At 49.3% G+C, this 16,504-nt stretch overlaps 1 protein-coding gene across 1 annotated transcript; it reads left to right on the forward strand.

Moving 5' to 3' along the window:
• The first annotated feature begins 547 nt into the window (after positions 1–547).
• Positions 548–4,153, forward strand: LOC100341485 (olfactory receptor 7A17-like). Its single transcript, XM_070059321.1, has 2 exons — positions 548–1,149; positions 3,598–4,153. Exons 1-2 carry the CDS (start codon positions 758–760, stop codon positions 4,151–4,153), a joined length of 948 nt encoding a protein of 315 aa, XP_069915422.1. The 5' UTR covers positions 548–757.
• The last annotated feature ends 12,351 nt before the right edge of the window (positions 4,154–16,504 follow it).

Below are 16,504 nucleotides of genomic sequence, written 5' to 3' on the forward strand. Positions count from 1 at the left end.
TTCCTGAAACAGAGAGTGGGAATGCAGGGACAAGGACACAAAGAATGGAGCCAAGACAAGTCCTGATCAAGGCTCGTTTATTGAACAAATCCAGTAGTATTTAAACATGACCAGTTGTTTACAAGAAGGAGCACAAAAGATTTACATATCAAAAAGGCTTTTAAGGTTACAAAGAGTTCCCAATAAGATTCTTAATTATTGATTACAAGGGTACAATAAAACACTTAGGTGATAAATGCAGGTTTCAGGTGTGACTGATTATCTATATCATCTCTTGTGAAAGGTTTAGGTTCTTCCTGCCTCTTCCCGGAATCTCCTTAGTCTAATTGTCTGTACCAGGAAGTCTCCATCCATATGTTTAAGTGTAAACAAAGGGAGCAACTACCTGTGGCTGCCCACAACTGGGATGTAGACAATTTTGTTCTTCCAGGATATTAGACTTCTGACTGGCCAGTGCTTGGAAACATGATTGGAGGTCAATTTATACAGTTCAGCTGTAGGAAATCATTACTTATTAAAATAGTAGAATACATACATGCACTTTAGGGAAAATGATAAGTGGGGAGGAAACTCTGCTCAGAGATGCTAATAATAAGTTTCAAATGGCCTAAATGAGTCCTACATGGGACCAGATCCATGCACAGTGTATATAAATCAGTGCTTGCCTGCAACATATAAATGGTAGAATTTCCCCAATGTGAGTAATGGCTCCTCAGTGATCATGTAATTATCTCTTTCCTGGTAGTCGTCTCAACCAATGGCATCAGGGAATGATTCACAAACTTCAAGATTTCTTCTCCTGGGATTCTCAGAGGACCCAGAGCTGCAGCCCCTCATATGTGGGCTCTTCCTCTCCATGTACCTGGTCACTGTGGCTGGAAACCTGCTCATCATCCTGGCCATCCTCTCAGACCCCCACCTCCACACGCCCATGTGCTTCTTCCTCTCCAACCTGTCCTTGGTGGACATCTGCTTCACCTCCACCACCGTCCCCAAGATGCTGGTGAACATCCAGACGCAGAGTAAAGCCATCAGCTATACAGGCTGCATCACCCAGATGTTCTTCTTCCTGCTTTTTGCAGAGCTGGACAATTTTCTCCTGGCCGTGATGGCCTATGACAGGTTTGTGGCCATCTGTCACCCCCTGTGTCGCTCCCCGTCTTCATGGGGGAACGACACAGGACCCGGCGCTGTTCTCTTTGTCTGCTCGGCCCTCCCCGGGTTTGCTGCTGGTTCTTCCCGGGTTGGCTACTATCCCTTCCACCTCCGTGGAAGGGCAGTTCCCCCTGGCCGCATTCCCCACTTCCGCAGGGGAGCGGCACACCGCCGGCCGGTTCTCTCGGGGGCTGCACGGGTTCCCTTAGATGTTCCCCATAGATGTTCCTGGTGCATGCCGTCTCTCTCCTCCTTTATAGTCCTCCTCCGCCAATCCCAACTCGGCTGAGTACGCTGCTCTCCAATCAGGAGCAAGTCCTACAGTTAATTGGTTGAACTGGAGGCAGCTGTGCGGAAGCTGTTTACTTCTCTCCCAGCGCCATATTGTGGGAGAGCAGATGCATAGAATAAGTCCTAATTTGAGCAACTCAGTCTAGTCCGGATTGCTCCCCACAGATCCCCCTTTCTTTTTATTTTTTGGCGTTGATACGCGCCTGTCTTCGGTGTCCCGCAGCACACACTCTGCTGTACTTGCTAGAGTTGCCACAGGCTCTTACAAGTCCTATCAATCAGGAAAACCGAATCCGGGTCCTCTCTTCGCCATTGTGAGGAGGTTTTTAGGCGCTGATGCGTGCCTGTGTTCGGTGCCCTGCAGCGCATGCTCTGCTCTGCTAGAACTGCCTGCAGGTGTTTACAAAACCTATCAGGCAAACCGAATCCAAGCCTTCTCATTGCCGTATTGTGGGGGAGACTTATTAGTGTTGGTTTGTGCCTATCTTCGGTGACCTGCAGCTCATACTCTGGTCGAGCTTTGCTGGCGCTTACCGCCTTAAATCAGGCAGACCGAATCCAAGCCTCCTAATTGTTGCATTGTGGGGAAGCTTTACTGATGTTAATTCGTGCCTGTCTTCGGTGACCTGCGGCTAGCCGCCCAGGTACTCATCGCCTCACTAATCGGGCAGACCGAATCCAAGCCTTCTAATTGGCATGTTGAGGGGAGGCCTTATTTTTCTCTATTTCTCTATCTCCGGGCATTTCTATTTCTCCCATTTTACTTCTATCTTCCAGCATTCCTATTTCTCTCACTTAACTTCTAAAACTTCTGTTTCTCTTATCCCCGCAGCTTCCCGGCACCTCGCCGCTTCAGCCTGCGCGCCTCTCTCATCTGCGCAGCTTCCCGGCTTTGCGCGCTCCGCGGTCTCCACGCTTAACCCTTTCGCGTCTGAACCACGGCCTACGCCAGCGTTCCCTATCTATTCACGCCCCGTGCTCTCTCTGCACGCGGCGGCTTCTGCGAGTAACACAGCGTAGCTTGCGTCTCCGCCACTAGGATTCAATCTAAGTTCCCCGGGCTAGCCTGGCGAATTCAACCCAGCGTACGTCTCCGCCCCACGATTTGGCTTCCCGTCCTTTGCTCCCCGGGCTAATCAGACGGATCCCAATCTGGCTTGCGTCTCAGCTTCTGGTTTCAACTTTTCGCCCCCTATTCCCGGGCTAACTTGAGAACCCCAAAGTGGCTTTCGTTTCCGCCTTGGCCTGCCCCCCGCGGCTTCAATTTCCCTAACAGTTTTCTCTACCCGGTATGTTTCCCCAAGCTTTCCTCCAACGATATTCCTCCCTCATTTCTCCTGGCCTCTCCCCACAGTCCGCGTCCGAATCTGTTTGTTCTAGCTTTCACTTTCGCTTTCGACCTTAGAGATTTCTCCCAGCTTCCCCCCGTAGTCCGTATCCGAGTCTATGCCTAGGCTTTCAATAGCTTCTTCCGGCACCCTTTTCGTCCGGCTTTTCCCTAGGCTGTTTGCTAGTCTCTCTCTCCGGTATTTTCCCTAGGCTGTTTGCTAGTCTCTCTCTCCGATATTTTCCCAATTCTTCCCGTTTCTTCCCTCCTAAGTTTGCTATCCGTCCTAGGTTTCCTATCCATTCTAGGTTTCCTATCCGAGCTAGGTTTCCTATCCGAGTCACGGCACCATTATGTCGCTCCCCGTCTTCATGGGGGAACGACACAGGACCCGGCGCTGTTCTCTTTGTCTGCTCGGCCCTCCCCGGGTTTGCTGCTGGTTCTTCCCGGGTTGGCTACTATCCCTTCCACCTCCGTGGAAGGGCAGTTCCCCCTGGCCGCATTCCCCACTTCCGCAGGGGAGCGGCACACCGCCGGCCGGTTCTCTCGGGGGCTGCACGGGTTCCCTTAGATGTTCCCCATAGATGTTCCTGGTGCATGCCGTCTCTCTCCTCCTTTATAGTCCTCCTCCGCCAATCCCAACTCGGCTGAGTACGCTGCTCTCCAATCAGGAGCAAGTCCTACAGTTAATTGGTTGAACTGGAGGCAGCTGTGCGGAAGCTGTTTACTTCTCTCCCAGCGCCATATTGTGGGAGAGCAGATGCATAGAATAAGTCCTAATTCGAGCAACTCAGTCTAGTCCGGATTGCTCCCCACACCCTGCACTACATGGTCATCATGAACCCCCAGCTCTGTGTGCAGCTGGTCCTGGTGTGCTGGGTCATCAGTGTCCTGCATGCCTTGTTACAAAGCTTAATGGTGCTGCAGCTGTCCTTCTGCGTGCCCCTGGAAATCCATCACTTTTTCTGTGAACTGAATCAGGTGGCCCATCTTGCCTGCTCTGACACTTTCCTTAATGACATGGTCTTATACTTCATACCTGTGCTGCTGGCTGTTGGTTCACTGGCTGGGATCCTGTGCTCCTACTCTAAGATCATCTCCTGCATCCGAGCAATCCCCTCAGCTCAGGGGAAGTATAAAGCATTCTCCACCTGTGCCTCTCACCTGTCCGTTGTCTCCTTATTCTATTGCACAGGTCTAGGTGTCTACCTCACTTCAGCTGTTACCCACAACTCACACTCACCTCCCATGGCCTCGGTGATGTACACTGTGGTCACCCCCATGCTGAACCCCTTCATCTACAGTCTGAGGAATAAAGACATAAAGAAGGCTCTGGAAACTATACAAGGGTCCATTGCTCTGGAGCTAAGGAAGCACTGATAATTGTAGGACTCAAATGCCTGGGCCAGCAATCCTGATTCCATGACCAGATTGTGAAAGTAGAATTTTCTCCTTCATTTTGGTCCCTGGAGTTGGTGTTACTCTGATTTCCACCTGTCTAATTTAAGCAACTTGCTCCTTATGCCTTCTGCTCTCTTCAGTATCTAAACATCTTTCCTTTTCTTACTTTCCTGCTTTCCAAAGACTTCCCAAACACAGAAATGGTTGGAATTCACCATTGTCTCATGGGATGGTAGGCTATCAAAATAAGTTCTCTACACATGATGTGTTCATACGGAGTAGATTTTTGTTTGTTTTACTGAAAAACATGTTATGTGTTTTGCAACTCCTACAGTCAGACTACAGCTGGCAACTGAGGTCATTTACTGAGTGTAGGTTAAGAAAATCTGAGACCACAGTCTTTCTCCTTTATCTCTTCATTCCTGGGTATATCACTAACTGCTCTTCCTGATAGTGGAACTTAATACATCTGTGTGTTTTCTAACTGGTCATTGGCTTTGATTCTCTCCTTTAGGGTCCTGTGTCTGTTTCAGATCCAAGTGTCTCCCTCAACAGTGCACAACAGGCGCCTTCTGGAATATACTCCATCATGTTCTTTAGTAAATGTGTTTATTATCATCTATCAATTATGAATCCATATCGATATGTAATGATAAACACAGGAGTGTAGTTTTTTTTTTAAAGATGCTTATTTATTTGAAAAGCATATAAACAGAGAGAAAGAGGGAGAGAGGAGATTAGGAGTGGAGAGAGCTGGATCAGAAGTGGAGCAGCTTGGACTCGAACCAGTGTCCATATGGGATGCTGGCACCGCAGGCAGCGGCTTAGCCCACTAAGCCACAGCGCCGGCCCACAAGCAGTTCGATGTCACACTTCTGTGCCTGCCCTGTGTTGTCCCCAGTGCATAGCTGGTGGAGTTGTGCAGAGGTCTCTGATCTGAACGCCCGTGCCGTTGTCGCATAGGCGTCTCTGGACCCCACTGCAACTCCGTGCAGCACCCAGAACTGTGCCCCCAAAACAGCTGGTAGAGGAGGGATCTTCTCCCGCATCCCGGAGTGGGAGTGAACGCAGCCAACGCAATGGAGCAGGTCTACGCGACCCCGCTGCCCACCGCCCAGGACAGGCAGAACCGAGTCCTTCCCGGGCTCCAAGTCACAGGGAGGGAGACAGGCTGAGGATGGAAAGACGGCAAATCCGTGGGAAAGGCCCTGAGAAACGTTGTGACGTCGCCGCCGTGACGTCACCGGGTTTCCTGTTCTTCCTAATGCTGGACGTTCCTACATCCAACTTCCTGCTCCCGTCACGGTGGTCTGAGGGTTCCTGCAGATGAAGCCAGATCGGGGCGGCGGCGGGAGGGGGGTTTCCTCGGGTCGGGCCTGCCAGCCTCCCTGGCGGTGCTGGGGGCCGCGCCCCTCAGGTGGGGTCAGCCACGCAGGCCGACGCCTCCTTCAGGTCGCCCACGGCCTCCTCCTCGGCGCCGCCGCAAGCAGAGGAGACCCCGCAGGAGCCCCGCGCCCAGCCCCGCCTCCGAATTTGCCCCGAGCGCATCCCGTCGCGCGCCCTCTGACCCGGAAGCGCTCGGCGGCGGGACCGCTCCCGGCGCGGCGCCCCCTCCCCACCAGAGCGGGCCGCCCTGGGCCAGAAGCGCGAGACGGGGTGGCGCTCCGCGGACGAGGGTGAGGCGGCTGCGCTTTTTAACGCGCCCGGGGACGTTAGGAGCGCGGGTCCCGGCACGGGGCGGGGTGAGGAGTGGTCCCGGGGTAGTGGGTGGGGCCCGGGGGCTGAGGCGGGGGTCCTGAGCACGGGCCTGAGGGGGTTCTGAGGAGACGGGCGGAGTCCCGGGAGAGTGGGCGAGACTTGGGGGCCTAGGCGTTCCAGCTGGGTGGTGGGCGGGGTTCTGGGCGTGGGTCTTACAGGGTCCCCCGGAGAGTGGGTGAAGGGTGTCCAGGCTGGATGTGGCCTGGGTAACATCATGGGGCTTAAATTAAGGGTCCCGGGATAGTGGGCGGGGCCCAGGGGTTTAGGGAACCAAGCTGGGTGGTGGGCTGGGTTCTGGGCATGGAACTTACAAGGTCCCAGAATAATGGGTGAGGAGCGTCACGGCTGGATGTGGCCAGGGTCTCAGGTATGAGGCTTAGAGGGTCCTGGGGTAGTGGGTGGGGCCGAGGGGCTGGGGGTGGTTTCCGGGCAGGGACCTAAGGGGGTTCTGGGCAGATGGGCGGGGTCCTGGGGACTGAAGCTGAAGGGAGTCCCTGGATGGTGGGCTGGGTCCCAGGAGTGGGGCTTAGAGGGTCCAGGATGGTGGGCGAGATCAAAAACTGAAGGGGTTAGAGGGGGGATGGTGGGCGGGGTCCCGGGCTTCAGGGGTGCAGGGACTCCTGGGGAGGTGGGCGAGGCCCAGGAACTGAGGGGGTTCAGGGGGATGGTGGGCGGAGTCCCGGCATTCAGGGTCCAAGGGACCCCTGGGGAGGTGGGCATGGGTACAGAGGTGGGGGTGGGCCTGGGACCACGCACTTGGCTCCTGGAATGTTCACTGGATCTGGGGCACAGAAGGGGTCCTTATTCCAGGTGAGGAATCCTGGCCCAGTCTAGTGGGAAAAAAATTGGAAAATGCACTGGCTTTGCTGGGAACTTGGAGGATCTTTCTCTCTCTCTCTCTTTTTTAAGATTGATTTATTTTTATTTCTAAGAGTTACAGAGATAGTTGTTGTATCTGCTGGTTCACTCCCAAAATAGCCACAACAGCCAGCGCTGGGGCAGGCTGAAGCCAGGAGCCAGGAGCTTCATCTGAGTCTCCCATGCAGGGACGGGGCCCAAAGTCTTGGGCCATCTTGTGCTGCTGGCCCAGGCCATAGCAGAGAGCTGGATCAGAAGAGGTGCAGGTGGGACTAGAACCAGCGCCCATATGGGATGCCCAGCACTGCACCTGCTGCACCACAGCGCCAGCCCCGGGAGATATCTTATGACTCTGCCTCTCTCCCTCCCCGTGGTCCTTAAGCAGCTGTACCATGTCAGCAGCAGGCAGGGCAGCATCCAGAGGAGGACCTTGGCAGGTGACACTCCTGGGTCCCAGTCTTGCTCTCAGCAAAGATGAGAGGCCTGGAGGGGACTTGGAGCTCATGGCTTGGTGGTGAAGAAAGGAGGAAGTGACAGGGAAGAGTGCCAGAAGCCAGCGGGGGGTGGGGGGTGCTCTGCGTGCAACCCAGGGTGGGAGGCCAATGACCCTGCTCCTGGGAAATAAGTGGAGGTGGAGGCAGCCCAGGGACCGGCCAGGGAGAGCCTGCTGGTCACATCCTGGCCAGGTGTTCAGCTTCCCAGAGGCTCCCCGACAAGCGTCAGAGCCTGTCCTTGGCAAGCAGGGGTTGGTCGGGCTCCCCCTACTTCCTAGGGGGAAGGAGGAGAATTAGCACGCCCTTTCCCAGGGCCCACACCAGGGGTAACCTGGACCTGAGCTTCCCATCTTCAGCTGACCTAGACCAAGAGCAGGCTGGGCCTGGCCAGTGAGTGCCTGTGGTTATTGAAAGTTTTCCTTTTTTGTCTGAACCCAGGAAAAGCGATTTCTGTGCTTTTGAAGACCAGTGAAAAGTGGATGCCACAGATGCCATCCACATGTGGCTGGTCCAGCCTGGGATTTTTTTTTTTAATCTGCCCTGAACGATCAATGACAGTGTCAGGATAGTGGCGAGGCTGATAAGGGGGCACGCACAGCAACAAAGTAACAGCTAGCCCCTGTCAGGGAAGGGGGCTCTGAAGGCCCAGATGGTGGCTCTGCTGTCACTTCAGAGGGACCCCGAGCTGGGAAGAAGTAAGTCTGGGGCTGCTTGTGTCTTGAGTGCCATCTGCAGGGTCCCATCTGGCTTCAGTCTGCACACAACAGCCCTGGCCTTTTAGAACCTGGCATTCGTCATTGTACACAGGATTTGCTGTGACTCAGGCACCTGTGTGTGCTTAACGGCAAAGGCCGTCCCCTCCCAGAGACAGGGAAGCAGGTGTCTGAGCAGGAGGCTGTGGGACAGGGCAGGCAGGAGCACATGCTGGGGACAGGCATCTAGACAAGCAGCGGCCCTGTGGTCATGCTGGCACTTAAAGAAGGTTCTGGAATGCTCAGCACACACACACACACACACACACACACACTCACACTCCAGATATTTCTCCTTGGGTTTAGCTCTCAGGGATTTATGCCTGGAGGGGGGACCTGGCCACCCCCCCCCCATTTGCATGAGTTCTCTCGAGAGTGCACAGGCAGCACATGGGGTGAGCCTGTCAGGCACAAGAACAGTAGGTGCTGGAAATGCACTGACAAGTGGCGGCTCCATCTCGTGCTTCTTTTTAAGGGATTGTGGGACCGACAGTGTCGGTGCCCCCTTCCCACCCAGCTGAGTTTTGTGGGGGCCAAGGCTGGGTCTTGGTGGAGCTTGGTGTCCCCAGTTCTGACACAGAGCTGTGAAGAAGCAAATGGTAAACACTATGGACCAAGAGCTTTCTGTTTGATTTTCATTTATTGATTTAATTTTCATTTTTTATTCAATTTTCAGTTTTCTATTCAATTTTCATTTTTCACTTGTTTTTCTCTTCAATTATCAGCTGACAACAGGAGTGCGCCTGTTCGACAGCTTCTGGAAAGTTTCCTCCAGCGACTCCAGACGTACCCATGGCTGTCTCCAAGGAGCCCGTGCTGGGGGACATGTGAGGCGCCATCTTTCTTTTCTGAGGGGTCTGCCCCGCCCACTCCCATGTGAGCTGTGGAGCAGACACCTTCTCCCATCTGGGCCATGGGTAGACAGACATCGTGGACTGTGGGAGACAGGGCTCAAGGACATGGAGCGGACCGCTTTGTTCTGTCCACTCAGAAAGGCCATGTGGGGCATCAGGGATACCGTGGACATGTGTGTCAAGGCCGGAGCCACAACACTCTTGGTGGACCTTCTGCTATAGCCAAGATACCTGTCCCTCTCTTAAAGGTATGTATTTTAGAGTTCTTAAAATAATTGGTAAAGGTTTATTCATTTGAAAGGCAAGTGACAGACAGTGATACAGAAACAGATTTTCTGTCTGCTGGTTCACACTCCAGATGGCCACAATGGACAGCGCTGGGTCAACCGGGAGCCAGGTGCTTCTCCTAATCTCCCATGTGCTGCAGGACCCAGGGACTTGGGCCATCCTCCACTGCACTCCTAGGCCACAGCAGAGAGCTGGACTGGAAGAAGGGCAACCAGGACAGAATCTGGCACCCCTACCAGGAATAGAACCTGGGGTGCCGGCACCACAGGTGGAGTATTAGCCTATTGAGCCACAGTGCTGGCCTCCTCTTAAGCTTTCATCCAGGTCTCCCACGTGGGTGCAGGGGCCCAAGCACATGGGCCAGCCTCCACTGCCTTCCCAGGCCATTAGCAAGGAGCTGGATTGCAAGAGGAGCAGTTGGAACTCAAACCTGTGCCCATATGAGATATCAGCACTGCAGGTGGAGGCTTTACCTACTATGCCACAGCACTGGTCCCTTAAAAAATATTTTAAGTTTTATTTATTTGAAAGGTAGAGAGAAACAGACAGAATCAGAGACAAACAGAGAACTCCCCACCTGCTGGTTCACTCCCAAACTGTCTGCAATGGCTGGAGCTGGGCTGATCCCAAGCCAGGAGCCAGGAGCTTCTTTGAGGTCTACCACGTGGGAGCAGGGACCCAAGGACTTGGGCCATCTTCTACTGCTTTCCCAGGCAAGAGTAGTGAAGAACCAAAGTGACTCCATTTTAAAACAATAAAAAAAGCAGACTCCGTTTTCCATAGCAGACCCGAGTCCTAGTAAAAGCAGGCATTTAGAAGATGTCAAAGCTTACCAGGGAATAAAGCAAGTCTCAGCAAATTTAAAAGAATTATAATCATACCATGCAGCTTCTCAGGCCACAGCAGAATGAAGCTGGAAATTAGCAACTCAGGAAACCCTAGAAATTATGCAAACACATGGAGACTGAACAACATGCTCCTGAATGAAGACTGGGTCATTCAAGAAATCAAAAGAGAAATCAAAAACTTTCTGGAAGTAAATGAGGATAACAACACAACATACCAAAATGGTACTGGTACAGATACAGAAGGATAATCAACGGTAGACTGGATAAAGAAATTATGGGATATGTACTCTTTAGAATACTATACCGCAGTAAGAAACAACGAAATCCAGTCATTTGCAACAAAATGGAGGAATCCGGAACACATCATGCTGAGTGAAATAAGCCAGTCCCACAGGGACAAATACCATATGTTCCCCTGATCGGTGACAGCTGACTGAACACCAAAAAGGAAACCTCCTGAAGTGAAATGGACACTATGGGAAACGGTGACTTGATCAGCATAGCCCTGACTGTTAATGAACAACTTAATACATTATCCCTCTTAGTAGTTTTTTTGTCTGTTCTACTTAATATGACTGGTTTAATTCTGTAATTAATACACAGTTATTCTTAAGTGTTAAAAATTAACTGAAATGTGATCCCTGTTAAACATAAGAGTGGGAATAAGAGAGGGAAGAGATGTATAATTTGGGACATGCTCAAGCTGACTTGCCCCAAATGGTAGAGTTAAAAACATACCAGGGGATTCCAATTCAATCCCATCAGGGTGGCATGTACCAATGCCATCTCACTATTCCAAGTGATCAATTTCAGTTCACAATTGATCATAATGAAAGGACTAAGAGTCAAAGGGAGCACATAAACAAGTCTAGTACCTGCTAACACTAACTGATGGAATAAATAAAGGGGAGAGTGATCCAACATGGGAAGTGAGATACTCAGCAGACTCATAGAATGGCAGATGTCCTAAATAGCACTCTGGCCTCAGAATCAGCCCTAAAGGCACTCAGATCTGGCTGAAAAGCCCATGAGAGTATTTCAGGCATGGAAAGCCAAGACACTCTGGCAAAAGATCTCTGCGAGTGAGATCCCAGTGGAAAGAACAGGTCTTCAAAGAAGGAGGTACCTCTCTCTGAAGGGAGGAGAGAACCTCCACTTTGACTATGACCTTGTCTAAACAAGATAAGAATTGGAGAACTCAGAGGGCTTCCATAGCCTTGGAAACTCATGACTGGAGTATAGGGAGATTACTGATGCCATAGACAGGAGTGTCAATTTGTAAAGTCAACAACAGGAGTCACTGTGCACTTACTCCTCATGTAGGATCTCTGTCCTTAATGTGCTGTGTATTGAGATTTAATGCTATAACGAGTACTCAAACAATATATTTCACTTTGTGTTTCTATGGGGGTGCAAACGATTGAAATCTTTACTTAATGCATACTAAACTGATCCTCTGTAAAAAAAAAAAAGAAAAGAAATTATCAACTCCCAACTTGACTCTCACTGGGATTAAACATGACAATAGGTCTGATCTGATTTCATCATCATTTAAAAAAAATCATGTATTATTTTTCACTTTATGTTTCTGTGTGGGAGCAAACTGTTGAAATCCTTACTTAATGTATACTAAGCTGATCTTCTGTATATTAAGATAATCGAAAATGAATCTTGATGTGAATGGAAGGGGAGAGGGAGTGGGAAAGGGGAGGGTAGTGGGTGGGAGGGACGGTATGTGGGGGAAGCCATTGTAATCCATAAATCGTACTTTGGAAATTTATATTCATTAAATAAAAGTTAAAAAAAATAAACAAAATTGACACCCCGTTGGCCCAACTAACTAAAAAAAAAGAAAAGACCCAAATCAATAAAATCAGAGATGAAAAAGGAAATGTAACAACAGACACCACAGAAATAAAAAGAATCATCAGAAATTACTACAAGGACTTGTATGCCAGCAAACAGGGAAACCTATCAGAAATGGATAGATTCCTGGACACATGCAATCTACCTAAATTGAACCAGGAAGACATAGAAAACCTAAACAGACCCGTAACTGAGACAGAAATTGAAACAGTAATAAAGGCCCTCCCAACAAAGAAAAGCCCAGGACCAGATGGATTCACTGCTGAATTCTATCAGACATTTAAAGAAGGACTAATCCCATTTCTTCTCAACCTATTCAGAACAATCAAAAAAGAGGGAGTCCTCCCAAATTCTTTGTATGAAGCCAGCATCACCTTAATCCCTAAGCCAGAGAAAGATGCAGCACTGAAAGAAAATTATAGACCAATATCCCTGATGAACATCGATGCAAAAATCCTCAATAAAATTCTCGCCAATAGAATGCAACAACACATCAGAAAAAAAATCCACCACGACCAAGTGGGATTCATCCCTGGTATGCAGGGATGGTTCAACATTCGCACATCATTCAATGTGATTCGCCACATTAACAGACTGCAGAAGAAAAACCATATGATTATCTCAATAGATGCAGAGAAAGCATTCGATAAAATTCAGCACCCGTTCATGATGAAAACTCTAAGCAAACCGGGTATAGAAGGAACATTCCTCAATATAATCAAAGCAATTTATGAAAAACCCATGGCCAGCATCCTACTGAATGGGGAAAAGTTGGAAGCATTTCCATTGAGATCTGGCACCACACAGGGATGCCCACTCTCACCACTGCTATTTAACATAGTTCTGGAAGTTTTAGCCAGAGCCATCAGACAAGAAAAAGAAATCAAAGGGATACAAATTGAGAAGGAAGAAGCCAAACTAACCCTCTTTGCAGACGATATGATTCTTTACTTAGAGGATCCAAAGAACTCTACTAAGTGACTATTGGAACTCATAGAGGAGTTTGGCAAAGTAGCAGGATATAAAATCAATGCACAAAAATCAACAGCCTTTGTATACACAAGCAATGCCACGGCTGAGAAAGAACTGCTAAGATCAATCCCATTCACAATAGCTACAAAAACAATCAAATACCTTGGAATAAACTTAACCAAGGATGTTAAATATATCTACGATGAGAATTACAAAATCTTAAAGAAAGAAATAGAAGAGGATACCAAAAAATGCAAAAATCTTCCATGCTCATGGATTGGAAGAATCATCATCAAAATGTCATTCTCCCCGGCCGGCGCCGTGGCTCAATAGGCTAATCCTCCACCTTGCGGCGCCGGCACACCGGGTTCTAGTCCCGGTCGGGGCGCCGGATTCTGTCCCGGTTGCCCCTCTTCCAGGCCAGCTCTCTGCTATGGCCAGGGAGTGCAGTGGAGGATGGCCCAGGTGCTTGGGCCCTGCACCCCATGGGAGACCAGGAAAAGCACCTGGATCCTGGCTCCTGCCATCGGATCAGCACGGTGCGCCGGCTGCAGCGGCGGCCATTGGAGGGTGAACCAACGGCAAAGGAAGACCTTTCTCTCTCTGTCTCTCTCTCTCACTGTCCACTCTGCCTGTCAAAAAAAAAAATGTCATTCTCCCAAAAGAAATTTATAGATTCAATGCAATCCCAATCAGGATACCAAAGACATTCTTCTCAGATTTGGAAAAAATAATGCTGAAATTCATATGGAGACACAGGAGAGCTCGAATAGCTAAAGAAATCTGGAACAACAAAAACAAAGCTGGAGGCATCACAACACCAGATTTCAGGACATACTACAGGGCAGTTGTAATCAAAACAGCATGGTACTGGTACAGAAACAGATGGAAAGACCAATGGAACAGAATTGAAACACCAGAAATCAACCCAAACATCTACAGCCAACTTATATTTGATCAAGGATCCAAAACCCATTCCTGGAGTAAGGACAGTCTATTCAATAAATGGTGCTGGGAAAACTGGATTTCCACATGCAGAAGCATGAAGCAAGACCCCTACCTTTCACCTTACACAAAAATCCACTCAACATGGATTAAAGATCTAAATCTATGACCTGACACCATCAAGTTATTAGAAAGCATTGGAGAAACCCTTCAAGATATTGGCACAGGCAAAGACTTCTTGGAAAAGACCTCGGAAACACAGGTAGTGAAAGCTTAAATTAACATTTGAGATTGCATCAAATTGAGAAGCTTCTGTACTGCAAAAGAAACAGGAAAGTGAAGAGGCCATAATAGAATGAGAAAAAATATTTGCAAACTATGCAACAGATAAAGGGTTAATAACCAGAATCTACAAAGAGATCAAGGATCTCCACAACAACAAAACAAACAACTCATTAAGAGATGGGCCAAGGACCACAATAGACATTTTTCAAAAGAGGAAATCCGAATGGCCAACAGGCACATGAAAAAATGTTCAAGATCACTAGCACTCATGGAAATGCAATTCAAAATCACCATGAGGTTTCACCTCACCCTGGTTAGAATGGCTCACATTCAGAAATCTACCAACAACAGATGATGCGAGGATGTGGGGAAAAAGGGACAGTAACCCACTGTTGGTGGGAATGCAAACTGGTCAAGCCACTATGGAAGTCTGGATTCCTCAGAAACCTGAATATAACCCTACCATACAACCTAGCCATCCTAAGGAAATTAAATTGGCAAACTGTCGCGTCCCTCGACCAGCAAGGAAGACACGACCCGAACTCTTCTTCAAGCAGTTTATTCAGGAACCTTGAACAAGCTTCTTCTTCCGCCTCCTTCCCTCTCCCATCCCTCTTATAGCCATCAGCACACCAATCAAAAGCAGCCAAGTGGCAAGGATTGATAGGTACAGCAATGCGGAAGCCAGAAGGGAGCTCAGCCATCTCCTTATTAGGAGTTGTTTGTTTCTCGCCAGTCCTTCCGGGGGAAAGGAGCCGGCGCCATCTTTAGGGCGCCGTGCAATGGCTCCCCACAGTTCCCCCTTTTTGTTTTAGAACCAGGCATCTAAGGATTACAGGAGAAGGTAGGGGTCTGTCCCCCACTGCCAGGCATCCACCTGGAACAGCATCCTTTTCGTGGGGGTGGGATCTGGGATGCCAACCCATATGCAGACAGACTTGCCTTCCAGAGAACGTAATGGCTCGTTCTCTCTGCAGTGCTTTGCCTCGCACCCTGCACCCATGCCTAGGATTCAAGGAAGGCCAGCCATGCTTGCGGCGATTGTCCAGCCTCAAGGGCGTAAAAGGCTTGAGCTATCATGGCCAATTCCCGCCGATGAGCTGTCCTCATCCTGCAGAAACACCACAGGCAAAATAACACAACAAGTAACAGCAACCCCGTCAAAGCTCCAAGTCCCGCCCACTCCTTCAGGTTGGAGACGGCTGTGCGGATCCAGGATGACAATCCAGATGTGAAGGAGACATCCACACGTGTGGAGTTGATGGTGACCACGGCAAGGCGCAGTTGCTTCAAGGTGTAGTCAAATTCTGCGGACCAATTCTGCAAGAGCATCTGAGACAACTGTTTAGAGTAATTTGCTGCCTGAGTCATGTTATCGTACTGAACAGAGGTCACACACAACCCTGAAAATTTCCACTCACATCCTAGCTGAGCAAGCTGCCAGAGAGTATCCACCTGCTCCTGTATGAAATCCACACGCTGATTAACAATCATCAAGCCTCCCTTTATTTGTGCATTTAAGGATGTCTGAGTATCCAAAGCAGCAGCCACAGAGGCCGTTAAATTATTCAGGGTATTAGCAGTTTGAACTGTCCCTGTGAGCGCTATAGCAGCTGTTGTAGCGCCCACAGCTGCAATGGAAATGGCGGTTATAATGACTGCAGTAACGATCCCAATCAGCAATGTTATCATAATGAAGATCGAGGGGCTGCTTTGTGACATTGTCTGTTTGCCGCACCAGTCGCTCAGGTAACCATCAAGAATATAGAAACATGTCCACGTCCCCATATTAAAACAGGGTCAGGTCCATACCATTGAGCAGTTAGAGGGTCTTTCCACTTCACATAGACTTGTTGTCTTTTGGTTTCAGGATGCCAGTAACGATCAGCTGCAGTTTTCCCTTGATTATCCAGTATTAGAAAATTTAAAATGAAAAGAGCATGTGATAGCCATTTTTGTGGGGAATATGCCATGGTCCCGTATTCCCCCTTTTTTATTTTTTGTAAATAATTTTTTAATGTGGCATGTGCTCGTTCCACAATACCTTGTTCCTGGGGATTATAAGGAATCCCGGTGATGAGAGATGTGGAAGTTAGTACAGAAGTGCTTAAAAGAGTTGGAAGTATACGCTGGGCCATTATTAGTTTTTATCTGTATAGGGGTTCCTAGAACAGCAAAGGCCTGAAGGCAATGAGAGATGTTTGGCAGCCTCGCCGCATTGCGGGGTGGCAAAAACAAAACCTGAACATGTATCTAAAGAAACATGTATGTATTTTAGTTTACCAAATTCAGAAAAATGGGTAACATCCATCTGCCAAAGCTGATCAGGCATAAAACCTCTAGGATTTACACCATAATAAGGGACTGGGAGAAATGTGACACAGGAAGGGCAGGATTTTACAATTTGCCT

This window comes from Oryctolagus cuniculus, chromosome 16 (assembly GCF_964237555.1).
Source record: "Oryctolagus cuniculus chromosome 16, mOryCun1.1, whole genome shotgun sequence".
NCBI lineage: Eukaryota > Metazoa > Chordata > Mammalia > Lagomorpha > Leporidae > Oryctolagus > Oryctolagus cuniculus.

Excerpts from the sequence above, each read along its gene's own strand:
- LOC100341485 (XM_070059321.1), top strand. The coding sequence starts at position 758 with ATGGCATCAGGGAATGATTCACAAACTTCAAGATTTCTTCTCCTGGGA. Across the intron at positions 1,150-3,597 it reads GCCATCTGTCACCCCCTGTG|CTACATGGTCATCATGAACC; the intron begins TCGCTCCCCGTC and ends CCACACCCTGCA.